Raw genomic sequence first — 26729 nt, 5'->3', positions numbered from 1 at the left:
TCTACTCGGTGAGTTTTTTCTTCTTTGTGTAATTTATTTATTATTTTCTGGTTTTGGTTTCTAGTTTTTCTAATTTTGGAGGAACAGTGACTTTTACCGTTATGGTTTTTATTTCATTTTCAGTATTTTTTATTTTTATTTTATTCTACTATTTTATACGTGTGTTTGTTTAATTGATTATTTGTGATATTGAAAGCTCGAGTGTTTTTCTGATTTGTTTTTTTGTTAGTCGGTTTTATTTTATTATCGGAAATCTATTGAGTTGCGTATTGAAGTTTGTTTTAGGAAATTTTAGAAATTGAAATTGAAAGAAACTATAGGGGTTTGGGTTTTTTTAATTTTTTGTTTTAGAAGAAATTATGTTGTTAGCGTTTAGATTTTTTTTTTTTTTTTATGGTGAATATATTGAATTTGAGAGCTTGAAAATAGACACATGAAGATTTTATGAATTTGATTGTGTTTTTGCTGGGTTAGATAAATTTGTGTAACTAATTTAACAGACTATTAATTGTGGATCACATGGTTCATGATATACTTTTACTCATTTTGGTGTGGTGGGTGAGGTTTTTTTGTTGTTACTTGCTTATAATTGAAAAGATTTGGTAAATTATTAGTTTCAATTAGAATTACAGAGATGGGAGGTTTCTTGTGATAATGAATATATTTGATAATGCTTTGGTTGGTTGGATTATGGTCCTTGTGTGGAAATCGATTTTGTATTTTTCTCTTGGAAAGCTTCTTTCATAATTAAGTTGTTAATAGGGTGGATTTGTTGTGTGTTTTGTTCTCATGTTCATTGTTTGCTTGTCTTGTAAAAGTCACTTAATTCCTATTTTTTGATGAACAATTTAATTTAAGTACTTATCATATAAGGTTTATATAGCTATTTCTATAACAAGAGATAAATTTAAGGTAAACTATTTTTATAAGCTATAAGTTGTTTTCATAAGCTACCTAGATAGTTTATGAACATGTCATAAGTTGTTCCAAAGAGTCTCACAAGGACTTAGCATAGTAGATAAGCTCAAATAAGTCAATCCTCACAAGGACTTAGCATAGTAGATAAGTTCAAATAAGTCCATTTAAACAAGCTCAATATCTATCCATAAAATAGTCATGTTTGGTACCATGATGTCTTGTTATGTTTTTTGTTTATTTTCATGCCTTATAACTTGGAACTTGCTTTATGCAGGAGTTGAATCCTATAAAACCGAGACACTCACGCCTTCTCAAGAGCGCTGTGCAACGGGAAACTGTAAGAGTTAATTGAGCAGCAAAGGCTTTCTTTAAATGATTTTTTTTAGTTTGTGTTAGCAGTGATTTTTACATTTTATTATGTTTTATAAATTTTTTTTTTGTTTTATCCATGTGAAGCCGACATCGCAGCTTTCTGAAATATGGACGCCTCTGGAAAATCAAGGTTGGAAACCTTGCAATGAATTGAGAAACAAGCCAAGTGAGTGAAAGCGACATCATAATATCATTTACGTTATTTTTGTTTTTATCTTTTAAAACACATTATGTTTGGTTATGTACATTGCTTAATCTAATCTTTTTGTGACTGGAATTTGAATTGAAGCAGCATTACCGGAGAAGTCTGAAGGATACATCCAGGTATTTCTTGATGGAGGTCTGAACCAGCAAAGGATGGGGGTATGTATTTAAAAGCCTTTCAATTAGATCTAACTTTTTCTTTCGTATGCGAAAGATTTGTAATTTGTATTCGGTATATAATTCTTTTTTTAGATATGTGATGCAGTTGCTGTTGCCAAGATACTGAATGCAACTCTTGTGATCCCATACCTTGAATTAAATCCTGTATGGAAGGATTCAAGGTAATGCAGAAAGTAGAATTACAATTTGTTGTGTTTTTCTGTTCCGTGAATTGTGTGCGATGTAATGTACTAATCGAGGTTTCTTATGCTTCTTTGCAGCTCATTCGAGGATATATTTGACGTGGATCATTTCATTGATGTATTGAAGGATGATGTTACTATCGTTAAAGAGCTTCCTGAAGAGTATGCATGGAGTTCAAGGGAGTACTATGCATTGGCTATTAGAGATACCAGAATCAAGGCTGCACCTGTTCATGCAACAGCCAACTGGTATCTGGAGAATGTTTTGCCGGTCCTACAAAGGTTGGTGGTTAGATATTTTTATTCACAATTGCAATTACATCTGCTTTAGCATTTATGTGTTGCTATCCAATACAGAACCTGTGCTGAAGATTGTTCTGAAGTTTTTTTTACCTCTATGTATTATAAACTTCTAACATCTTGGTGTGTTTTGTTTGATGTAGTTATGGTATTGCTGCAATCTCTCCGTTTTCTCACCGCCTGACTTTTGACAACTTGCCTATGGATATCCAACACCTGCGCTGTAAAGTCAACTTTCAAGCTTTAGTATTTGTTCCCCATATCAGGACACTCGGAGATGCCCTTATCAGTCGCCTTCGAAATCCTCAGCACTCTACTGATGAAATGGGCTCCAACTACCTTCAAGAGGTCACAGATGCAGATGATAGTAAAAATGCAGGGAAATTCGTTGTTCTGCACCTCCGATTTGACAAGGTATTTTTTGTTTTTCACTATTATTGTCTATCTATACAAGGTTGTAAACTCTATTTCTGTGTATTATTGGTACATGGTACAACTATCCTTACATTAGAGGAGTGCTAGCAACATACTAACACATAAATTTAGTGGGTCATATATGAATTTTTACCAATAGGAATGACTGTTGAGAAATGTGTCATAGAAACTGTGTTGCTTGCACTTTTCCTTGTATATTATGAGATTGCTTGTATCTGCATCCATTTAGCAGACCTTGTATAACATACTAATCTCGACATGTAAATCGGCACCATCATGACTCAGAAGTATAGTTAGAACAAGATATAGGAGGTAAGATATTAATTGAAGTTGTGCTGGTGGGATTATTTGCTTCACCTATTCATATTTAAATTTCCTTTCGATTCTTCAATATTCACTCTTTAGTTACACCCATCTAGCGGTAAATTGAGTATGTTTCTATAATCTTGTATGCAGGATATGGCAGCCCATTCAGCCTGTGATTTTGGTGGTGGGAAAGCTGAAAAATTGGCCCTTGCAAAGTATAGACAGGTTATTTGGCAGGGAAGGGTTCTTAATTCCCAATTCACTGATGAAGAGTTGAGGAGTCAGGGCCGTTGCCCAATGACTCCTGAAGAGGTTGGATTGTTGCTAGCAGCTTTGGGATTCGACAACAGCACTCGTTTATATCTTGCCTCTCACAAGGTTTAATCATGTTTCACTTTGACGCATTGGAGATTCATTAATTTCAATTAGTGCTCGTTTTAAAATGGTTATTTCAAATGTCTTCTCTTTTTCAGGTCTATGGTGGAGGAGCCAGGATTGCTACTTTGAAGCAATTGTTTCCACTGATGGAAGATAAAAAGAGCCTTACTTCACCTTTTGAGCGTGCTCAGATAAAGGGAAAAGCTTCTCTATTAGCCGCACTTGACTACTATATCAGTATCCATAGTGACATCTTCATTTCTGCTTCACCAGGAAATATGCATAATGCATTGGTGAGTTTTCCCCTAGATATTTATTACCATTACCTTATAGATGACAGACTACATTGAGGACAATGAATTTTGAATGTTCATATTTATTACGATGCTTTTGGTCAGGCAAAAAGAATTCCTATCAACTAAGGACTTTTATGAGTTTCTCATTTAATAATAATATCTAGTATGTCTTTAAATATAGGAACAGAGGGTAAATAAATGTAATATTACTGTGAAGTTTCTTGATTTTCATAATTTAGACAACGGTCCCTATACTAAGGGACAGGGGGTAGTGGCATATATTTATGAAGTAGAACAAGGTTGTTGAAAGAGTTGAAATGAATTTATAAACGATAATGAATGCTTTGTTGATGATAGGTTGGACACAGGACTTACTTGAACTTAAAGACTATAAGGCCAAACATGGCATTGATGGGTCAACTGTTCTTGAATAAAACGATGGAGTGGTCAGAGTTTGAGCATGCAGTGGTTGAAGGTCATGAAAATAGACAAGGTCAACTCAGGGTTAGAAAGCCTAAACAATCCATATACACATACCCTGTTCCTGATTGCATGTGCCAAGCTTAATAGATTGCTTACAGATTAGTAGCCTCTATATTTTATGATTCAGTCTTTTTATTTGAGATTTGAATCTGGTTAATAAAAGCATTATCACTAGTCCTATTCATGAGGGGTTTGTCCATGATGTTCTTGGTAAGAGTGCTTGATATAATAGTATAGTAGTAGGTGTCTTGTGTGAGAGATGTATGTATGAGATGATGGCATTCTTAGCAGGAGCAATATTATTTATAATTCAATAACAGGAGCTATTTTGTTGTTTATCTTTCATCAATTTTTTTCTTTTTCATGAATTGCGTTCTTAGGGTAAATGGTTACATATTAATCATTATGAAGATAATTTAAACAAAGTAGAGGCAGTTACATTAATGGCTAGTCCCTACCAATAACAGAGTCCTGCTTTTATATGATTAGAGAACTAAATTGTCAGATTCATAATAAAATATTACTATCGGATGCATTATCAGTATTTTATTATTTTAGAAGTATCCATAATTAGCAAAACTATTAATTTGTCTGCGATAATTCAACCAAATGAATAAAAGTAAAAAAGATTAAATTTTTTATTAATGGCTCTTGCAGGCCATAGTTATCATATTACACAACTTGAGACAAAAATATATAAATTCATTTTAACTATCTTTTTTTTTATAATATTTTTATCAAATAGTTTGCTTTGGCAAGAGAAATCAATAATCAATTGAATTTTAGAGATCCAGTGAAACATGTAAATTATGTGTTATATATTGTCATACTTGTTCTTCAAATTAGGCTCATATAAATAAACCTGCGCTAAACCTCTCATTTTTTTTCAACCATGGCATGCTATATTTGAAAAATTAGTCATCTTTATGTAATGTCCATATACAAGCCATATAATAATAAAGAAACACAAGAGTGCTAATACAGAAAATGATTACATTTCATGACATGCCAGTGTCATGTTATTGAAAAAACAAGGAAGAACCAAACTTATTTTATTCTTTTTCTTCACATTACTGCTTCATGGGCTGTGAAGTAAGAAAAATGTATGATGGTCAATTGCCAGTATAACGTAATCATATATGAATGAAACAGCAAAAATAGTAAATTGATGTTACAATATAGCTCAAGATCTTTGAGGAGTGTATGAATTACATAAAAGTAATGATATATACAGCTTCTCAGGGATGGGAATGTGGTTCAAGCTTTTCAGCAGTGTGTACTTAAAAGCTTGAAGACTAAGCTTCCAAACAACTAACCAGTTAAACTCATGATAGCTAAATATTACTCTACTAGCAACTACAATCTTACTTTACATTCCCATCTGAAGGCTTTGGGGATTCATTTCCACCCTGAAATGCAGCCATTTCCTTGTTCTCTTGAGTTGTCACAGTGTCAGTTTCCTCATTAATAGGAAGTGTCCTCTTTGATCCCTCCAATGCAACGCCAAGTACAATATTTTCTTCAAGAACAGGCCTGGATACGGCGGGTTTCCTTTCTCCTTCCTGTTTTGTTGGCATGTTTCCATTGGATTTGTCAGTGTTGTTTGTCGATGAGGAAACTAGATTCTCTGAGTTGACTTTTGGCTTGATGTTTTTAATGGTTTGACCCTTAGATTGTTTCACATGGATGTCCTTCTGGGATGAATAATCTAATTCCAAACCAGTTACTTTGGAGTTGGAATTATAAGATATTTCTGGCACCTCCACGTTTTCCTTGTTTAAATTTGATTTCGGTGGCTTGTGTTCACCCACTTCAGAGTCAGGTTTAAAGTTTCCATTTGCATCAGAGTTAGATGCCATGACTTTGGCGTCCACCTCAGAGTTATCTTGAGTTTCTCTAACCTTGGTATCTGGTGCTCCTATTGGTCCAACCTTGTCTGTCTTGACATCAAGTTTGGTTTGCACAGTTGTCTTGTTATCTTGATCAACAGCTGTACGTGTTGATCGACTTTTCGTTTTATCATCTGCATTGTTCTTGTAAGGCGATTCAATCACTAATAATGGGCGGTTAGATACTGTTTCAGAATCTGCGTATGGTATGTTGTCCAAGTCGGCATCACTATATACTTTCAGTATGGTACGGACTGGTGTTGCAAGCCGGGCTCGGTGATGGCTGATAACTCTAAGAAGATCCAATAGTACAGTTTCCTGTTTTAAAAATCCAATAGATAGAAATTCAGGTTAATTTTTTAGCAATATAAACTGATGATCAGAACTAGGATCATATTTGGAGTTATGTCAAGTCAACACACAAGAACAGGCTTTTAGAACATTATAAACTGGTACACCGATATTAGTATAATTTAGCTACATCATCATAAAAAGTTAATAACTTCTAGAATAATTCATCATTGCTATTTTTGTTTTAAATTATTTAAGAAGATTTCAACTGTCAAGCATCTAATATGGGATTGAAAATCAAGTTCTACATTTTACAGCCAAATGAATCATATCTTAAATCACAAAGTTCAAATGCAAATAAATAACACCCAAGATTGAACATATAGTAAGTGTAACTTTGGGTTAGAATCCCCGATCTTGGACCATCAAAACTAAAATTACAATTTTATCGGTCAAGTTTTCTATCAATGGCTATAACTCATTAAAAGGAGCAAACTCAAGCTACAAATATGAAGCTAGTCACTTTTCGAGGTATATCCATCTTCTACTGATATACTACAAGACTCTAAAATAGAGCAAGCAAGATGCAACACTAACAGAGTTGATTGCAAGGTTCCATGTAGTGACACTTGGAAGGGCCTGTAACATGATTATTCCCGAGTTTCTCCTATTTTATAGAAATTCTCAAACTTATGCAATTGTTTCCTGTCTATTAATTGTTTCCAACTGTAGTATAAAAATAATATTGTTCCTGTTAGGAACCCAATAATTGGATTCCAAAGAAAGAACACTTTATTGAAAAATAGGAAATAACAAGAGAGCGAGCTCTCCTACACTGGTTATAAACCAATCAAAACTAAGATATGTCAAAGATGATTTCTAAGGGAGTGGAAGTCTTTATTTATAGACTTCCTATACAAGAGAAAGGACAAAGAATCACAAGAAACTAACTTAAAACAAAAAAACAACCTAACCAAACAATTAATAACTAACTAATTACTCTAGCAATTCATAACTACTTTAACTACTATAATTTCTTTTTATTCTATATCCTAAAAGCTTCCAACAGCTCTTTAATTCATATTTGCAAGTTGAGTCATGACTATATGAGGGAAGTGTTATAAAATGTGCATATTCTATATAAATAAACAAGAAGTATTCTTACCTTAACACACAAATATTCTTCAAAATGTGAAGTCTTGACGAAACAAGAAATCAGAATCTGTGAAAATCAGAAGAAAAAAATGATTACGTTTATATGTAAATACATAACTATCATAAGATAGCAGCACACTGATAAGTATGCGAGCAATAGTTTGATTTGATCATGACTAATGGATTTTCCAAGCTGTGAAATTAGATTTGATCATGACTAGTGGATTTTCCAAGCTGTGAAATTTGATTTGATAAGTACACAAATTTGATTGAGAGAACAAAAGAAGAAGAAACATCTGCAGCAATTAAGCTGTAAATCTGCACTAGTGCAGATAGATGTAGTGTACTCAAGGCAGGCTAAGTTTATTCAAGCTCCTCAAATGTATGAATAGGATTAAGTGTTCAAACATGCTCTATTAGTCCTTTACTTTAATAGGGCTTTAGACACTAAACTGTACAAATTACCAACTTACTTGGCTCAAGTATTAGTTAATCTTCTTAGGTACCCTAAGTATTTAATAACGATATTTAGAATGGAACTAATATTAAAAAGAATAAAGTATTACATGTGGAAGAAAGCCAAAGTTTCAAAGAGAAGTCAATAGCTGACTAATGAAATCTAGGGATATATTATTGAAAACATAACTATAGAAAGCACTCCAGTAAAAGGTAGGCAGCAGATTAAAAATGCACACGAAAGCACCCCGTCAAATGTAGGCGCAGCAGATTAAAATGAACACGCTGTCATTATCTGAAAGAGCTACTTCAATCTAATAAACAAAAAGAATATTTCCTCTGTTGTTTATGGCTCAAATTTAGAAAAGAGGAATAAATAATTATTTTTATTGAGGATCCCAGTAAATTAGCACAGACTCATTGATTGCAAGATATACAGTAATGGTCTAACCAGTTCATACATACCATGAGAGCCTGATTTTCAGGGTTTATATTGTCCAAAAACACTCTCCTGTGCAACTTCTGCTGCTCAACTTGAGGATTTTTGGCTAATACTTTTCGCATGTCAGCAACAATGTTCTGCAGAAGCATTAAACCATTTGTCATTCGAAAAAATATCATAGAACATTCAACATTGGTGAGAAGTGAATCCAATATAAACAACAAATTGATTTCTTACATTGATCTTATTTACATCCAAATGACTAACTGCTAGGTGAGTTTTGATTCTCCAATGTTTTTTTTGACTGAGATTCCGTACGACATTCACCGTAAATTTGTGGTTTGGAATGTGTACAGCTTCACCATCTTCGCCTCGTATAATTGTTGGGGACCACCAGCCAACATGCTGCATAGCAGGAAAACATCTATGCCTAACTCAGAGATCTCAAAAATCACTACACCATATTGTATAATTTAATTCTGTTATATTATTATAGAAACAAAACATGATACATGTAATATATATTATGTTTATATATAGTTCCCACATTCAACAGTTAAAAGGTGCAATTTAACACACCTCAACAGTGCCAGAAACTTCATATCCTTCAATCTTTGTTTGAATCCATTCATTTACCACAAAAGGCCGAGTTGCGTGAATCATCACGCTTGAAAGGAAGTTTGTAAATATCTAAACAGATAACATTTAATGTTAATAGGTTCCATAATATCATAGCAACAACTAAAATACTGAAATGTAAGAGAATTGGGATGATTATAAGCAACAATAAATACCTCACGACCAGCAAGAGTCAACAAAACTGTCCCAAAACCTCCTGCAGTAACCCATTTCTGGGTAGAGAAGCCCAGCAATTCCATAAATAATGAAAAGGCAGCAATCCATACAGCAGAATAAACAGCTTTGCCTGCAAATTGGAACCCCATCTGACAAAAAAAATAGATAATTCATTATATGTTTTAAATTGAACCACAACTAATAATCAAGCAATTAACGGAAATACAGGTTTCTACAATTATTATCTTCTATATGTTTTAGTTGCCAAGTTACTAGTCTTTTATAAAGATATCTCTTCTAAAATCATGTCCAGCCATAATATATTATTTTAGCTCCTATACCTGGGAGCTGTCATATATTATATTCAAATGCTTCCAGTTCTACATGCTTTTCTTTCTGTATATTAAAATTAATCTAGTGAATAATAGTCACTATCTGTAATACAAATTGATAAGGATGAATATTAAATCTAGAAACCGAAACAAATACACACCATTACTCAAATGGTTCTGATTATAAGCAAAAATACCTAATGTCAAGCTAATAATATTTTAGTCATCTGTTGTTGATATTTGTAAATATAGTATTAAGTATATATTGAATAGTCTCACGTCGACTATATCATGTAATTAATTGTAATCTCTCTATATATAATAAAGTTTCCGTTCTACTTTTCAAAATACACGGTTTATTCAAATGTCTCTTAGCCTCTTGTATTTCAATATGGTATCCAAAGCCTACCGAGAGACAACCTTTCACCGTACTTTATCCAGTTGACCCACTGTCTTCCGGTGAAATTTTTTTTTTGACAAACCGTGTCATTACTCCGGTTTGCCTTCCATACATTGTCGTGACTCATTCCGGCATCAGTTTTTAAAATTCTCTAGTCACCACCACACTGATGCGACCGTCCGCTACCATCGCTATTGTTTCCGACGAAGTTCCAGCAAACTAAACCTACCGGCAGAAGTGTCTCCTCCGATCTAGTCGTTCCCCACTTTTCACCGGCAGAAACCTCCGCACGCGCCACCTACGTCTCTACACGCAGGCCTCGCGGGCCCGCACCTAATCCGCACGTGACAGCACGTCCGGCGGCCGATCCTGACAATTTTTCCACCGCCCCACTCTCCATAGGGCAACTATTTCAGATTCGGTATCAGATTTTATTTTCCACTCGCAGAAAATTGTGATCCAGTTCAACCAGAGTCTTTTTCATCCGGTTCGCGTGATATTTTCTCTCTTCAGATACTCATGACTACTCATAACTTTACGCCAAACTACGATGATTTTCTCAGGTGGTATCAGAATTATCAGAATTTAAATTCTACTGCTTCGGTAACACACTGGTAATTTATCTGCTTGTCTCTCTCAATCATCTTCTCTTGGATCTTGGGTCCTTAATTCTGGTGCGTATGATCATATTACCGGTAATAAAACTATTTTCTCTTCCCTCTCTACATCTGGTTTCTTACCTACTATAACTTCTACCAATGGTTCGCAAACCCGATCTGAAGGGATTGATACTGTTCAAATTCTACCTTCTCTCTATCTGTTACTTTTGTCCTCTATGTACCTAATTGTCCGTTTAATTTACTTACAGTCATTAGTTTAACTCGTTCTCTTGATTGTAGTGTCACCTTCACTAACAATAATGTTACCCTGCAGGATCGGACTTCGGGACAGACAATTGGCGTCGGATGTGAGTCTCAAGGCCTTTATTACCTCTCAGTATCATCTTAGACATGCTCAACCAAAGATTCTTCACTCACTATCCATGCTCAGTTAGGCCATCTCAGTCTTTCCAAACTACATAAGTTGGTGCCAAATTTATCGAAGGTATCTAATTTACATTGTGAGTCGTGTCAGCTAGGAAAACACACTTGTGGTCAGGTCCCCAATCGAGTCAATAAACGAGCTTCGTCCCCTTTTGCTTTAGTTCCCACCGATGTTTGGAGTCCCTCGCGTATTGTCTCTACTCTTGAGTCTAGGTATTTTATCACCTTTATTGATGATTTCTCAAGATCTGAATTATTTTCTATTTTTGAACAATTCTATCAAGAAATAAGAATTCAATTCGGTGTGTCTTTTCGTACCTTAAGAAGGGACAATGCCCGTGAATATTTATCCCAACAATTTTAAAATTTTATGTCACACAATGGTATTCTCCATCAAACATCTTGCCCTCACACACCTCAACAAAACGGGGTAGCCGAACGCAAAAATCGGCATCTCGTAGAAACCACTTGGACCCTACTTCTCCATGGTAATGTTTCACTTCGGTTTTGGGGGGATGTTGTGCTAACGGCATGTTAGCTTATAAATCGCATGCCCTCATTTGTCCTTAACAATAAAATCCCTCATTCAATACTTTTTCCCAATTCCCCATTTCACCCAATTCCTCCCAGAGTCTTCGGGTCCTCATGTTTTGTACATAATCTCTCTCCTGATCTTGATAAACTATCAACTCGATCACTAAAGTGTGTCTTTCTTGATTATCATCGATCCCAAAAAGATTATTGTTGTTATTCACATACTCTACAACGATACCTCGTATCGGCCGATGTTACCTTCTTCGAGTCTGTTCCATATTTCGAGTCCAGTCACATACTTCAGAACTTATTCAAGAAAATACTCCCACGCCTTTTTCGGCAGTTAATAATGTCCCGCCTAGCATTATCCCCCATCAATCTACGACTCCTGACCCCCCCCCCCCTTCTCGACCACTTGAAACATATCAGCGTCGTCACTCAATGCCTGTTGTCCCTGTCCTTGAGGTCATTGTAGACTCTCCTCCGACGCCTTCGCCATCACCGGATCTGATCCTGCAACTTGAGTTTGATCTTCCGATTGTAATTCGAAAAGGTATACTTCAGACACGAAACCCTTCTCCACATTATATTGATTTATGCTATCATTGTCTTTCCCCTTTGTAGTATACTTGTTTGTCCTCTTTGTCTTTTGTTTTTATTCCTAAAACTCCAGGTGAAGCATTATCTCACCCTGAATGGAGGCAAGCAATGATTGATGAATTGCGTGCTCTTCAATGCAGTGGTACCTGGGAACTGGTTCCTCTACCCTATGGGAAATCTTTAGTAGGTTGTCGTTGGCTTTATACAGTGAAGGTTGGTCCAGATGGTAAGATTGATCGATTTAAATCTCGCTTGGTAGCCAAAGGATACACTCAGATTTTTGGATTGGATTATAGTGATATCTTCTCGCCTGTAGCCAAGATGGTGTCTGTTAGACTTCTTCTAGCCATTGCAGCCATTTGACATTGGCCTCTTCACCAACTTGACATCAAAAATGCTTTTTTACATGGTGATCTTGAAGAGGAAGTATATATAGAGCAACCACCTGGATTTGTTGCTCAGGGGGAGTCATCCAACATGGTGTGTAGGTTCCACAGGTCTCTTTATGGTCTTAAACAATCTCCGAGAGCTTGATTGGGCAGATTCAGCATAGTAGTACAACAGTTTGGTATAGTCCGTAATGAAGCTGACCATTCTATTTTTTATCGTCATCCAGTCCAAGGGTGAATTTATCTTATTGTGTATGTAGATGATATTGTCATAACTGGTAGCGATCAGCAAGATATACTCCAGTTAAAACAACATCTCTCGAATCAATTTCAGACAAAAGATCTTGATAAACTTCGCTATTTCTTGGGTATTAAGGTAGTCCAATCTAAATATGATTTGGTGATTTCTCAGCGGAAATATGCTATGGATATTTTGGAAGAAACAGGTTTGTTAAATATTAAACCAGCTCATACTCCTATAGATCCAAGTGTCAAACTACTACCCAATCAGTGGGAGCCTCTATCTTTCTCAGGAAGGTATAGGAGATTGGATGAAAAGTTGAATTATCTGACATTTACTCGTCCAGACATTTCTTTTGCAGTTAGTGTGGTAAGTCAGTTCTTAAATTTCCCTTGTCAGGAACACATGGATACTGTTATCCGGATTCTGAGATACATCAAATGTGCTCTAGAAAAAGGTCTAGTGTATGAAAATAAAGGACATACTCAGATAGTTGGATACCCCGATGCTGATTGGGCAGAGTCACCCATTAATAGACGGTCCACCTCTGGGTATTGTGTACTTGTTGGAGGAAACCTTATATCCTGGAAAAGTAAGAAACAAAACGTAATTGCAAGATCAAGCGCCAAGGCAGAGTATAGGGCCATGGCAATACCAACGTGTGAACTTATTTGGTTAAAAGTTTTAACTTAAAACAGTTGCTCAAGGAACTTCAAATTGAAGAAGCAAGACCAATGACACTTATTTGTGATAATCAAGCTGCATTGCACATTACTTCAAATTCAGTCTTCCATGAAAGGACCAAACATATTGAGATAGACTGTCACTTTATCAGAGAGAAAATCGAGTCAGGTGACATCGTCACAAACTTTGTCAACTCTAATGATCAATTGGCAGACGTGTTTACAAAATTCCTGTGAAGCCCCAGAACTAATTATATGTGTAACAAACTTGGTGCATTTGATTTATATGCATAAGCTTGAGGGGGAGTATTGATATTTGTAAATATAGTGTTAAGAATATTTGTATATTAAATAGCCTCACATCGACTATATCATGTAATTAGTTGTAATCTCTCTATATATAATAAAGTCTTTGTGGTGCTTTTCAAAACACACGGTTTATTCAAATATTTTAGTCTCTTGTATTTCAACATAGTCACTATTGTAGTGCTTCCAATTCTACATGCTTTTCTTTCTGTAAATTAAAATTAATCTAGTGAATAATAGTCACTATCTGTAATACAAATTGATAAGGATGAATAGTAAATCTAGCAACCGAAACAAATACACACCATTACTCAACTGGTTCCGATTATAAGCAAAAATACCTAATGTCATGCTAATAAAAAATTTTAGTTAACTGCAATTCAATATCTACTTTTTTGTTACTGCAATTCAATATCTTAAATGTAATAAAAAAGTAACAGTGTTTTTTTAACTGCCTTTTATGAGAACTTGTTCCATGAAATAAAATTGATATTGAAAAATAAAATCTATATTAATTTGAATGAAATTTAAGAAATGAAATCACTAATTATGGTGAAATTAGTTGAGATTTGCTTATATATTGATGTCCGATGGAGTATATAGATGGGTAACTATGTTTCCCAACTTTTGCTACCAGCTAATTGATTGAAAGAATAAGATCCTGCGGAGTCATAATAGCACCTATATGAAAGTTATCGACTAATAGACGGGGTTGACTATATATATACTGTTTAAACTTCATATGAGACTATAAAATCAGTGCATTTACATAGACAAAAGGTACCAACATTTCTTGTCTGACTTGCATCTGCATTCTCTGTTACAAATTTTTGTGCTTGTTGAATTGCACTGCATAAAAGTAGTACACAATTAGTTTCTAGAAGCAAAAGTTAATAAGCCTGCAAATTGGATCCAAATGATCTGGGGAAAGTTCTCAAGCATGCTACAATAATGATTTGTCTTGAAAAAATTCAGTAGAAATGTTTAAAGAAACAAAAAAACTAAGCCGTAAGATAAAACATATGAAGGTGTCACAATTTGTCAAAATAATAGAAAATTATACAAGGCTTCTCGTTAAAGGGGGAGAAAATCCCAAACAAATTAATTAACTAGGAGCACAACTAAGTGACCAAATGATTCATTAATACCGAGAAATATTCTGAAGGAGGTAAGGAAATAGGCATACCTAGATAAACAATAGGCAAAAGCCACTACAGTCGACAATGATTTAACGAAACTCAGAAGTCGTTCCTTAACAGCCTGGCTAGTTTCAGTGGGTAGAATTACTGGCTCAAATGATCTGCAATTAGCAGATCAATTAAGTATGTGGAGAATAGGTTCATTAGAAAAAGATGGAATACATTCATCATCAGAAAAAGATATAATACATTCATTATCAGATAAAGTTATTATTTTGTAATAGTGAAGTGAAACCTGGAAATAAGTATGGCTCCCGTCCATAATAGTAGTGGTCGAAGGTATGAAGTTACTATGTAATGAGTGGTACTTTTTTTCCAACTATTATCACTCCTCTGCAGGATACAGTGTATACTGTTAGACTTAGGTGTCAATAGCACTCAATCTGTTAGTACAAAGCTGAATAATACAACAATTGCTAAATAACCTGAAAACAATGTTTCCTTGTCTGAAACATTAATGGACCAACACCCCATACTGCAAAAATGATAATGCCAATAGCAGGAATCAACTTTACAATGACTTGACTATTTTGTAACACGTTACAGCACCTGCAGAAAAGTTTGTCAGTCTATACCAATAAAAAGACGAAGCCCTTAAATTTGTACGCTCGATGGATGGAAAATCACAAAATTCACCTTGTCAGCACTTTAGTAGCCACTTTAACAGAAGGAATCACAATTTGTTGGCCTGGCACTAAAAAACAATGACATTTAAAAGATCGTGATTTGCAAGACAATCTACGTGTTGACTTGTTTACATGACGGAGGTGTTGAAGACCCCTGTAATCCTGTTTCATGAACTGCAAAGGAAGATAGTATAACATTTACTTTCAAGTGAAACGATAATAGTCATGCAATTTCTATAATCTTGCAAGGGAATTACTTTTTCATTTAATCATTAATAATATATAAATTATCAAAACTCAATCATCATTAATTAAATATAGGTATCATTACAAATAGCACATTAACATTATTAGCTGACAATATTACAGATACTGGTGGAATGCTGAATGGGTCATCCATCTAAGTAAAAAGAAAAAACAGTACCAACAACTAAGAAGTCCTGGGTTCAAAACCCTGGAAACTAAGAAGTCCAGTGGTCGAACACAGGAAACTAACATAATAAAAATAAATCAGTACCAAGAAAAAATAGCATAGAAACAAAATCAAATAGTACTAAGTTCAGGGTTCGAACAGTTGAAACTAATATATTACTAACTAACGGTTGGAAAATATATTATCTCCGATTTTATTATTGTCTTTAATACTACCTTTATTTTTCTTTATTCTCAATTAAAGAAAAAATAAATTGTAATTATTGTATCTTCACTATATAAACCAGCTAAGGCTGATGAATAAAATATAACAGCTTTTACCAATTTTTTCTAATATGGTATCAAGAGCACTGAGTTAGGGGTTACCGTAAAAGTTTTCCTCAACCTATTTTTGTTGGGTTAGGGGTTACCATAAAATTTCCCTGAACATATTTTTTGTTTGACCCAATTCACATACTCTCTGTTAACCTCCTATGGCGAATGACAACAGCATGTGGTCTCCCCTATCACAAGCCTACACTGGATCCAACCATGGCGACCAACCACAATCTGATTCGGGCGGTGGCCGTGGAAACTGTGGTGGCCGTGAAAACGGCGGTGGCCGTGAAAACGGCGGTGGCCGTGGAAACAGTGGCGGCCGCGGAAACGGTGTACACGAGGAACCGTCGGTGGTCATAAACAATAGCAGTAATGGCGACCAACAACAATCTGATTCGGGCTTTAGCCGTGGAAACGGCGGTGGCCGCGGAAACGGTGTACATGAGGAACCGCCGGTGGTCATAAACAGTGGTCGTGCATTTCAGGCTAGTAATTCTGATCAAGGGCAGCAACCTCCTCCGTCTCAGTTCCCATTCACTACGGAGCAACTAGACAGACTGTACAAACTCCTTGAGTCTCCAACCCCTTCTTGCTCTATAGCAACAAAAGGTAATTCTGCATTTCTTAGTGTCAGTCCCAATCATACTTGGATAGTAGATTCAGGAGCCTCCGATCACATGACAGGTGAATCTAATTTGTTCTCTTCATATAGTCCATGTGCAGGTAATCAAAAAATAAAAATTGCAGATGGCTCTTTTTCAGCCATTGCAGGTAAAGGGTCAGTTGTGTTGTCTCAAATGTTAACTCTTAAAAATGTCCTTCATGTTCCAAATTTATCTTGTAATTTAATATTCGTGAGTAAATTAGCCCAAGATATAAATTGTCAAACTAATTTTTTCCGATCTCACTGTGTCTTTCAAGATTTGAACTCGGGGAAGATGATTGGCAATGCTAAGGAGAGTGGAGGACTCTACTACCTTGAAATTGGATCTGCATCACAACTACCTTTAAAAACAATAAGTTCCTGCTTTAAGTCTTTTTCCGTCTTGAATAATAAAGATGACAACATTATGGTATGGCATTTAAGATTAGGTCATCCTAGTTTTCGTTACTTAAAACACTTGTTTCCTAAGATATTTCACAATAAAAAATTTTCTTCATTTAAATGTGAAGCATGTGAATTTGCAAAGCATCATCGTTCCCAGTTTTCAATACAATCTTATAAACCATCAAAGCCTTTTTCTATTATACACAGTGATGTTTGGGGCCCTAACCGTACAAGTACACTCTCTCTTAAAAAATGATTTATCACATTTATAGACGATCATATAAGAGTATGTTGGGTGTACTTGTTAAGGGGGAAATCAGATGTGTGTCAGGCTGTAAAGAATTTTGTTTTAATGGTGCAGAACCAATTTCAAACAAATATCCAAATCTTTAGAAGTGATAATGGCAAAGAATATTTTAACACTATCCTGGGTGATTTTTTTCTAAAAAATGGGATTGTACATCAAAGTTCATGTCCTAATACTCCTCAACAAAATGGAGTGGCCGAAAGGAAAAATAGACATTTACTAGAGGTTGCTAGAGCTCTACTTTTTTCAAATAAAGTACCAAATTATTTGTGGGGCGAAGCTGTTTTAACAGCTGCATATTTAATTAACAGAATGCCCTCCAAAATTCTCAATTTTCAAACTCCTATTAACGTCTTCAAAGAATGTTTTCCTAGTACTCGTGTTTTAACTGATTTGACTTTAAAAATCTTTGGTTGCACAGCCTTTGTTCATGAACATAAAAATGTTGGAAAACTTGAGTCACGTGCTATAAAATGTGTCTTTGTTGGATACTCCCCAACCCAAAAAGGATATAAATGTTTTGATCCAAAAAATAAGAAAATGTTTGTCACTATGGATGTTACATTCTTTGAAAATAAACCTTTTTTTTATGACACTCATCTTCAAGGGGGGGAGATAGACGAAGACTCGTTTCAAATTGAGGACATGAGTTTTTTAAATAACTTATCTTTACCAATATCACAAAATTCTAAGTTTTTTACACCTGCACCAACAGAAAATAGCCGCGATTCTTTATCAAATCCTACTCCTGTCATGAGTAAGGAACCTTGTGAATCTGAGCCTACATTTTCTCTTGTAGAAAACAATGAGAATCCTGAAAACGATGATAATGATGATCTAATTGAAATGCCACAAAATAATGAGTCACTTCAACAAAACAAATTTGAATTAGGAAACGGGACTTGGAAAGGAAAGGTTTTTGTGAAAAAGCACCATAAAGGAAAGGACAAGTCCACATCTCAACACTGCCAGGAATCTGAACCGGGGAATGATCAATTTCCTAACAAAAGAAAAGGTAAGTCTATCTCTGTTTCTGAGAGTCGTATTTTGTATTCTGATATAGATGATCCTGTTGCCATTAGAAAACCTGTCAGATCTTGCACTAAACATCCCATGTCCAATTTTATATCATATTCAAATTTGTCTTCATCTATGTCTGCCTTCACTTCAAAATTGTCTAGTGTAGAAATTCCAAAAAGTGTACAGGTTGCTCTAGAAAGGAGATGAAAGCTCTAGAAAAGAACAAAACTTGGAGTGTTACGCCACTACCAGATGGCAAGAAGACAGTTGGATGCAAATGGGTGTTTACTATAAAGTATAATTCAGATGGGTCAATTGAAAGGTATAAGGCTCGCTTGGTGGCTAAAGGCTTTACTCAGACCTATGGTATAGATTACTCAGAGACATTTGCTCCTGTTGCAAAATTGAACACTGTCAGAATTCTTGTCTCTTGCTGCCAAAATGGATTGGCCTTTTCACCAGTTAGATGTTAAGAATGCCTTTCTTAATGGCGATCTAGAAGAAGAAATATATATGGACATTCCTCCTGGCTTTGAAAACAAATTTGGATCAAATGTGTGCAAACTAAATAAGTCTTTGTATGGATTAAAGCAGTCCCCTAGAGCTTGGTTTGAAAAATTCACTAAGTCCATGAAGAAACAAGGGTACATCCAAGGACAGGCTGACCACACCTTGTTCACAAAATTCTCGCACGATGGGAAAGTTGCTGTCCTGATTGTTTATGTTGATGATATTGTCCTTACTAGAGACGATACAGTGGAAATGGCAAGAGTAAAAGAGAAACTGGCAGTAGACTTTGAAATCAAGGATCTAGGATTCATGAGATATTTTCTAGGTATGGAGGTTGCTCTGTCAAAAAATGGTATTGTGGTTTCACAGCAGAAATACATTATAGACTTGTTGAAAGAAACAGGAATGAGTGGATGTCGTCCTGCAGATACCCCTATGGATCCTAATGCTAAACTTTGGGGAGAAGGTAATGTTTCTGTTGATACTGAGAGATATCAGAGATTGGTTGGGAAACTGATTTATTTGTCACACACCCGACCTGATATTGCTTTCTCAGTTAGTGTACTGAGTCAGTTTATGCATTCTCCTTTCGAGGAACATCTTGAGGCAGTATATAGGATACTGAGATATTTGAAGGGAAATTCTGGAAAAAGATTATTTTTTAAGAAGACTAGTGAAAAAAATGTGTATCTTCACCGATGCCGATTGGGCAGGTTCAGTCACAGATAGAAGATCAACATCTGGATATTGTACCTATGTTTGGGGTAATCTTGTGACATGGAGGAGCAAGAAACAAGGAGTTGTAGCCAGGAGTAGTGCAGAGGTCGAGTTTAGAGCTATGTCTCAAGGTATTTGTGAAGGATTATGGATCCTTAGAGTCCTAGAAGAACTTAAGGTGAAAATTGAGCTTCCATTAAAATTGTACTCTGACAGTAAAGCTGCTATTAGCATAGCTCATAATCCAGTTCAACATGACAGAACCAAGCATATCGAGATTGATCGACACTTCATAAAGGAGAAGTTAGATGCGGGAATCATATGTCTACCCTTCGTGACTTCAAGTCAACAAACTGCGGATATCCTGACCAAAAGCTTGGCAAGGCCTACTTTTGAGTATTTGATAGACAAGTTGGGTATGATAGATATCAATGCACCAACTTGAGGGGGGTGTTGGAAAATATATTATTTCCGATTTTATTATTGTCTTTAATACTACCTTTATTTTTCTTTATTCTCAATTAAGGAAAAAATAAATTGTAATTATTGTATCTTCACTATATAAACCAGCTAAGGCTGATGAATAAAATATAACAGCTTTTACCAATTTTTTCTAATACTAACATTTGTCTATATAACTAAAAAAACAGTACCAAGAAGTCTGCAATCAACCAAAATGGGCACAGTTGAATGCCAGGCTAAAGTTTCACAACAGCGCCACAAATATTTTGGCACACCAATTAAAAGTTGAATAAACGGAAAGTGTTAGGAAACTCTGATAACTGACTTACTTTATTGAATAATAGAAAAGTTAATATATAGTTAATTACATAAACTGACTATCCTAAATCTTAGCTAGAAAATAGGAACTAATAAAGACTAAATCAAAAAGGAATCCAACTGCTATGCTAACAGCCCTATAAAATAGGACATTTATTCTAACAAACTAACCAAGTCAGAATTAACCCTATCATTTCCTCCCTTAAACTAGACAGTATACTAGTTTAACTTAGGTGCATCACATACTCCAAGTTTCTTCCTAAGATGCTGAAATGTCTTCAACTTGAGAGGCTTAGTGAAAATGTCTGCTATCTGTTGTTCAGTGCCACAAAACTTCAGTTGTACATCAATGTGCTTACTCTTTCCGTGCATCACAGGGTTTTTGGATAGCTTAATTGTTGAACTATTGTCACAAAATATAACTGGACTGCTACTACCATTATAGCCAAGCTTCTTCAACACTCTTTTCATCCATATCATTTGACATGTGCAGGCTGCAACAGCTACAAATTCTGTTTCTGTGGTGCTCAGTGCGACAATAGGTTATTTCCTTGAAGACCATGCTACAACTGCATTGCTCAGAATAAATGCATACCCGGATGTACTCTTTCTGTCCTCCATACTTCCAGCATAATCACTGTCGCTGAATTCAATCAGCTCTGTATTTCCAGTCTTCCTATAGAGAATCCCATAGCTAATGGTTCCTTGTAAATACCTCAATATCCTTTTAGCTGCCATAAGATAAAGCTCAGTTGGATTTGACATGTATCTACTAATGAGGCTAATTGAATACATCACATCAGGTCTTGTGGTTATCAGATACTTCATGCTTCCAACCAGCTGCTTGTAGACTGAACTATTCACTTTCACACCATCTTCATCTTTGTGAATTTTGAAACCTGGAACCATTGGATTCTGCACAGAATTGCTTTCTTCCATTCCAAATTTCTTTATCATATCTTTCACATACTTCTTCTGGCTGATAAATACCCTTCATCAAACTGTAATACTTCTATACCAAGAAAGTATTTCATCTTTTCCAAGTCAGACATGTCAAACTCCTTCATCATGGACTGTTTGAACTCTCTCATCATAGCACCATCATTTCCCGTATAGATTAAATCATCAACATATAGGCTAACAATTAAGAAGTTACCTTGTTTATTCACTTTAGTAAATAATGTTTGTTCACTTGCATCCTTCTCGAATCCTGTCTGCTTGAAGTATGACTCTATTCGACTGAACCATGCTCGCGGTGCTTGCTTGAGTCCATATAAAGCTTTGTTAAGCTTGTAGACCTTCCTCCCTTCATCCTTCAATTCATAACCCTTAGGTTGTTCAACATAGACCTCTTCCGATAATTCTCCTTGGAGAAAGGCAGATTTCACATCAAGTTGATAAATAATCCAACTTCTTTGAGCTGCAAGAATGATCATACGTACAGTGTCCATACGAGCTACAGGAGCATACACTTCATCATAATCAACTCCTTGTTGTTGAGCATATCCTTTTGCCACTAAACGAACTTTATATTTTTCAATTTCTCCCAGTTGATTTAGTTTGGTCTTGTATACCCATTTGACTCCTATGGTTTTAGCACCTCTTGGCAAATCAGTTCGCTGCCATGTCCCGTTCTTCTCGATTGTACTTATTTCATCATCCATTGCTTGTCTCCATTTTTCACTTTGCACTGCCACTTCAAAACTGATTGGATCAGAGCTAGCAAGGAAAGCAAAATGTATTTGACCATCTTCTTCTTCACCAATAACATCTTCACCAATAACATAATCATTCATCCATACTGGTGCTCTTCTAACTCTGATTTCTCTTGCATTGGAAGTTGTAGGATTGGCACTAGGTACAACAGCCTCAATTGCATCACTTGTCATCTCCTTTTCTTCTTCCTCGTTGCTTTGTGTGTCATGATTCTGTTGGGTGATTTCATCATTTTCTTCTCCCGCCTCTAGATCAAGTCTAATGAATTCTTGGTAACTTTCATCCCAATTCCACTTCTTTTCTTCCTCAAAGACAACATCCCTACTGATTATGACTTTCTTGTTCAAAGGATCATAGAGTTTATATCCCTTGGATTCTGCACTTACCCCAAACAGAACATAATTGCGACTCTTATCATCCAGTTTAGCCCGTCTAGCATCAGGGACGTGAGCATGAGCTACACAACCAAACACTTTGAAGTGTTCAACTGAAGGTTTCACCCCACTCCAAGCTTCTTTAAGGGCCATGTCCTTGACTGATGATGTTGGACATCTATTTAGAACATAGAAGGCCCAATTCACAGCTTCTGGCCAGAAATTTCTTGGCACATCTTTCTCAGCCAGCAGACATCTCACCATATTCATAACAGTTCTGTTTTTTCGTTCTGCAACACCATTTTGCTGAGGTGTGTAGACTGTGGTTAACTGCCTCTTAATGCCATTCTCTCTACAATATTCTTTGAACTCATTTGATGAAAATTCACCTCCACGATCTGTTCTTAAGCATTTAATGGACAAACTGGATGCTTTCTCTACACACGTTCTGAATTGCTTAAAGACACTAAAGGCGTCGGCCTTATATGCAAGAAAATACACCCAAGCTTTTCTACTAAAATCATCAATGAAACAAATGAGATACCTCTTTTGTCCGTTGGAAGTAGGAGAGATTGGACCACAAATGTCAGAATGAATCAACTCTAGTTTTTCTGAAGCTCTCCATATCGCCTTCTTTGGAATAGTTTCTCGATGTTGCTTCCCTTTTAAACAGCCCGTGCATACAACATTGGTTTCAGCAAAATGTGGCAGCCCTTTCACCATTTCCTTGTTTTTCAGAGTCTTCAAACCTGTATAGCTTAGATGACCATATCTAGAATGCCAAAGTTGAAGAGATCTTGGACATCAGCTTGAAAACACTTTTCACTTGTTGTCTGCTTGCAACAAGGTGTATTAGTGAGCAACACAAACATTCTGTTGGCTGTCATTTTGCTGGTGATGACTAGACCCTTTGTAGGATGGTAGATCCTACATTGATTGTCCTTTATCAGAACAGCTAGACCTTTCTCTTGTAGTTGTCCAATACTAAGAAGATTGTTCTTTAAATCTGGCACATAGAACACATCTTTGACAGTGTGATAAACTCCTTCCAAGACTAGTCTTACACTTCCTTTTCCAACAACATTCATTGTTGTATGGTTGGCCAATCTGACATTTCTTTTGAATCCATTCTCCATATCCATGAATAGTGAAGAATCACCACACATATGGTTGCTGCAGCCAGTGTCCAGAAACCACACATCTTGTTGATTGATTCTAGAAGATTCAACATATGCCATAAGCAACATCTCTTCTGATTCTTCAAGCTCAACATAGTTTGCTTGCTTCGATAAATTTGGACACTCGTACTGATAGTGTCCTAGCTGATGGCATGTGTGGCATTCGACGGTCGCCCTGTTGTAACTTTGTCGACCCCTGCCTCTGCCTCTTCCTCCTCTGAAAGTGCTTCTTCCTCATCCTCTTCCACCATTTCTTTCATCATAGGACACCTTGAGAGCATGTTCTTCGTCTCCATCTTTCTTAAACTTTTGTTCATGGACAAGAAGAGAACTTTGCAAAGCATCAACAGAGAGCTCATCAATGTCCTTTGACTCTTCTATGGAACAAACTATATAGTTCCATTTTTCAGTGAGGGTTCTCAAGATCTTCTCTACGATCTTGACATCAGCCATATCCTCTCCGTAATTTCTCATATCATTTGCAATCATCATCACTCGGCTAAAATAATCACCAATTGCTTCACCTTGTTTCATAGCTAGGACCTCAAACTCTATGCGAAGGCGGTTGAGTTGAGCCCTTTGAACTCGAGCATTCCCTTGACATTTCATCTTCATGGAATCCCAAAGTTGCTTGGATGTCTCCTTCTGAGTGATCGTTTTAAGAATTGACTTGTCAAGAGATTGAAACAAGTAATTCTTCGTCTTTAGATCTTTGAGTTGCGCTTCCTCCAGTGGTCATAATCACCATCGTATTTCGGAATAGAGGGTTGGGAAAAACCAATGTTTCCTTCAGCCATTGCTTACGAACTCTCTCTCCTTTTTTTCTCTCGATATGAAGTCTAGCTCTGATACCAGATTGTTAGGAAACTCTGATAACTGACTTACTTTATTGAATAATAGAAAAGCTAATATATAGCTGATTACTATCCTAAATCTTAGCTAGAAAATAGGAACTAATAAAGACTAAATCAAAAAGGAATCCAACTGCTATGCTAACAGCCCTATAAAATAGGACATTTATTCTAACAAACTAACCAAGTCAGAATTAACCCTATCAGAAAGCAGCATGACTATATCTCAACGTTTTAAGAACATACCAAAACAGAATATGAGGGATATTCATTGAATAATTGTAACTTGCATCTCCCTGATACCCTCTGTAAACCATAGTGGTAAAAAGAGTGAGAAATAAACAAAACCAAACCAAACCCTGCACAAAGACGTAGAACTGAAAATTTTCTAGTACCATATCTTTATTGGAGCTCAGGTTCAGGTTCCTGCAAAGGCCCAATCCATGGGACAGTTGCAAGGAGCCAGGAAAAGCCATTATTCTATCAAATTTGACGGCCAAGTAGAATTGCAGACTTTGAATACAATTCAACCAACACTCTATACTCTATAGAGATGTATTGTTTGTTGCAGATAGACTTTGACGATCTTTCAACTCAGTTTCCTGCAACTAAACTGATATTAATCATTATTTTACAACTGAAAAACTGAAAAACGTACTCGAAATTCTTAACTACCAAAAGGACCAATTTCATGAGTTAAGCATTAAAATTAGGTTTAAAAACAGAAGCAAGTGAAACGAATGAAATAACGAATGTGCGATGAAAGGGAAAATTGAATAAAAGATTTGAAAATTTTGGAAGAGTTTTGAGAATTGATCGATTACCTGTGATGAAGAAGATGAAGATTGTTGTTATTTCTTAGAGTTTTTAACCTAACAATGGATTTATGTGTATCTGCTTCTACGAGGCGCAATGCAAATGCAAAGGGACGTACACAACAAAATGTTTATTTTTTTATTTTTATTTAATTAATAATTAATAATTGAAAATGTTTATAAATTACTATTGTTTGTGGAGCCGACGAAAGTCACGCCATTTGTACGCTAGAATTTTCATGTCGTCAGCCATAGCTTTGATTTCCACGTGTCTCCTTTAAACATTCACGTTTCTGCACGGCATCAAGGACCAACTTTTTTTTATTCCATTTTTTATGCCAAATTGTTGTTTTTCCTTTTAGGATAGCTCAATACAATCATTATCATATGCTACTAGGAGTGTTTAAGATAAGCTCATTTCAATATTCGATCAATTTCCAACTTGTTTCTAATCATTATCATATACTATTACTAGTATTACTTTTAATATGACCCTTTTTTTAATAGGATTCAAAAAAAAATCCGCTTAAATCGTGGTTAAAAAAATTTAAAAGTATTGATTATGTTTAAATGATAAAAAAATAATGTCCTTATTTATTTTCCGCAATTAAACCATGATTAAGCTATACAAAATCTACAAAAACATAAGATAGTCATAATTTTAAATGATTTTTATTATCATAAATTTTTAATAGATTCTATTATAGAATTGAAATAGAAATATTTTTTTTAAATGTCAATTAATTAGAATTCTATAAATATTTTTTTAAAATAAAGCCCTACGCGATAATCTTGGTGGCCTATCTCTAGGGTCATCCTTGGTGCGGGGTGAACATGTATGGTTAGCACTCCAGTGTATAAATCAGTTCAAGATTCAAGATGATAGAAGATAAAAAATATACCTTGTTATTTACGTGTGAACTAATTTTTACCTTGGGTCAATCAAATATAGCGGATTTGAGACGAATTGAGTCTTAATTTATTGTGCATTTGCCCAACCATAACAGTTGGCCTTAAGGCTTTATCGGGAATTGAAGGAGTTAGAGAAAGCCTTAAGTGATGTTGGTCGACCTCCAGAATGTTATCTGATGTGAAATAGAACTGAAACTTCTGGAATCATTTAAAAAAAGTAGTAGAGAATGAGACCACTAAATGTAGTCTATCATTGAAATGTTTCATAACCTTCTTCTGACATGTGTGGTTACGTGACTAGCTAGGCATGGCGCAA

General features: G+C 35.6%; 2 protein-coding genes across 8 annotated transcripts in view; one reads left to right on the top strand and one right to left on the bottom strand.

Annotated features, from left to right (window-relative positions):
- LOC127119219 (O-fucosyltransferase 39) overlaps positions 1-4392 on the top strand; it is a 4742-nt gene extending 350 nt beyond the window's left edge. The window contains exons 1-10 of one of the 3 annotated variants that reach the window (XM_051049411.1): positions 1-8; positions 1193-1255; positions 1375-1456; positions 1583-1653; positions 1747-1835; positions 1935-2138; positions 2300-2570; positions 3048-3275; positions 3371-3568; positions 3929-4392. The exon at positions 1-8 is cut by the window's left edge and continues 350 nt beyond it. In XM_051049411.1, the coding sequence (XP_050905368.1) occupies positions 1-8; positions 1193-1255; positions 1375-1456; positions 1583-1653; positions 1747-1835; positions 1935-2138; positions 2300-2570; positions 3048-3275; positions 3371-3568; positions 3929-4138 (1424 nt within the window). In that variant the 3' untranslated portion in view covers positions 4139-4392. Of the gene's footprint in view, positions 9-82; positions 559-1192; positions 1256-1374; positions 1457-1579; positions 1654-1746; positions 1836-1934; positions 2139-2299; positions 2571-3047; positions 3276-3370; positions 3569-3928 lie in introns of those variants that run through there. The other 2 variants (XM_051049410.1, XM_051049412.1) reach the window with 2 other exon arrangements.
- An 820-nt stretch (positions 4393-5212) lies between these two features.
- LOC127119218 (mechanosensitive ion channel protein 2, chloroplastic) lies at positions 5213-25667 on the bottom strand. 5 transcript variants are annotated; one of them, XM_051049405.1, is made up of 14 exons: positions 25511-25667; positions 25082-25288; positions 24933-24992; positions 15446-15609; positions 15235-15358; positions 15045-15142; positions 14797-14910; positions 14399-14459; positions 9082-9231; positions 8867-8977; positions 8525-8692; positions 8311-8424; positions 7400-7456; positions 5213-6261 (listed from the first exon to the last, which is right to left on the bottom strand). In XM_051049405.1, exons 2-14 carry the CDS (start codon positions 25160-25162, stop codon positions 5419-5421), a joined length of 2145 nt encoding a protein of 714 aa, XP_050905362.1. In that variant the 5' UTR covers positions 25163-25288; positions 25511-25667; the 3' UTR covers positions 5213-5418. The 5 variants fall into 5 exon arrangements, with proteins under 5 accessions (XP_050905362.1, XP_050905364.1, XP_050905363.1 ...); XM_051049407.1 differs by having other exon boundaries at positions 25082-25294; positions 25511-25663; XM_051049406.1 differs by having other exon boundaries at positions 25082-25299; positions 25511-25657.
- Positions 25668-26729: the final 1062 nt, after the last annotated feature.

This window comes from Lathyrus oleraceus, chromosome 2, assembly GCF_024323335.1.
Source record: "Lathyrus oleraceus cultivar Zhongwan6 chromosome 2, CAAS_Psat_ZW6_1.0, whole genome shotgun sequence".
NCBI lineage: Eukaryota > Viridiplantae > Streptophyta > Magnoliopsida > Fabales > Fabaceae > Lathyrus > Lathyrus oleraceus.
The sequence above is the reverse complement of the archived record's forward strand: the minus strand, read 5'-3'. Positions and strand labels throughout refer to the sequence as shown.

Coding starts and splice junctions, on each gene's coding strand:
- LOC127119218 (XM_051049405.1), bottom strand. CDS start 25,162: ATGGCTTTTCCTGGCTCCTTGCAACTGTCCCATGGATTGGGCCTTTGC. Junction 15,610..24,932: donor ATCCCTCATATTCTGTTTTG/GTATGTTCTTAA, acceptor CTTCCTTTGCAG/TTCATGAAACAGGATTACAG. Junction 8,693..8,866: donor AAGTTTCTGGCACTGTTGAG/GTGTGTTAAATT, acceptor CCTGCTATGCAG/CATGTTGGCTGGTGGTCCCC.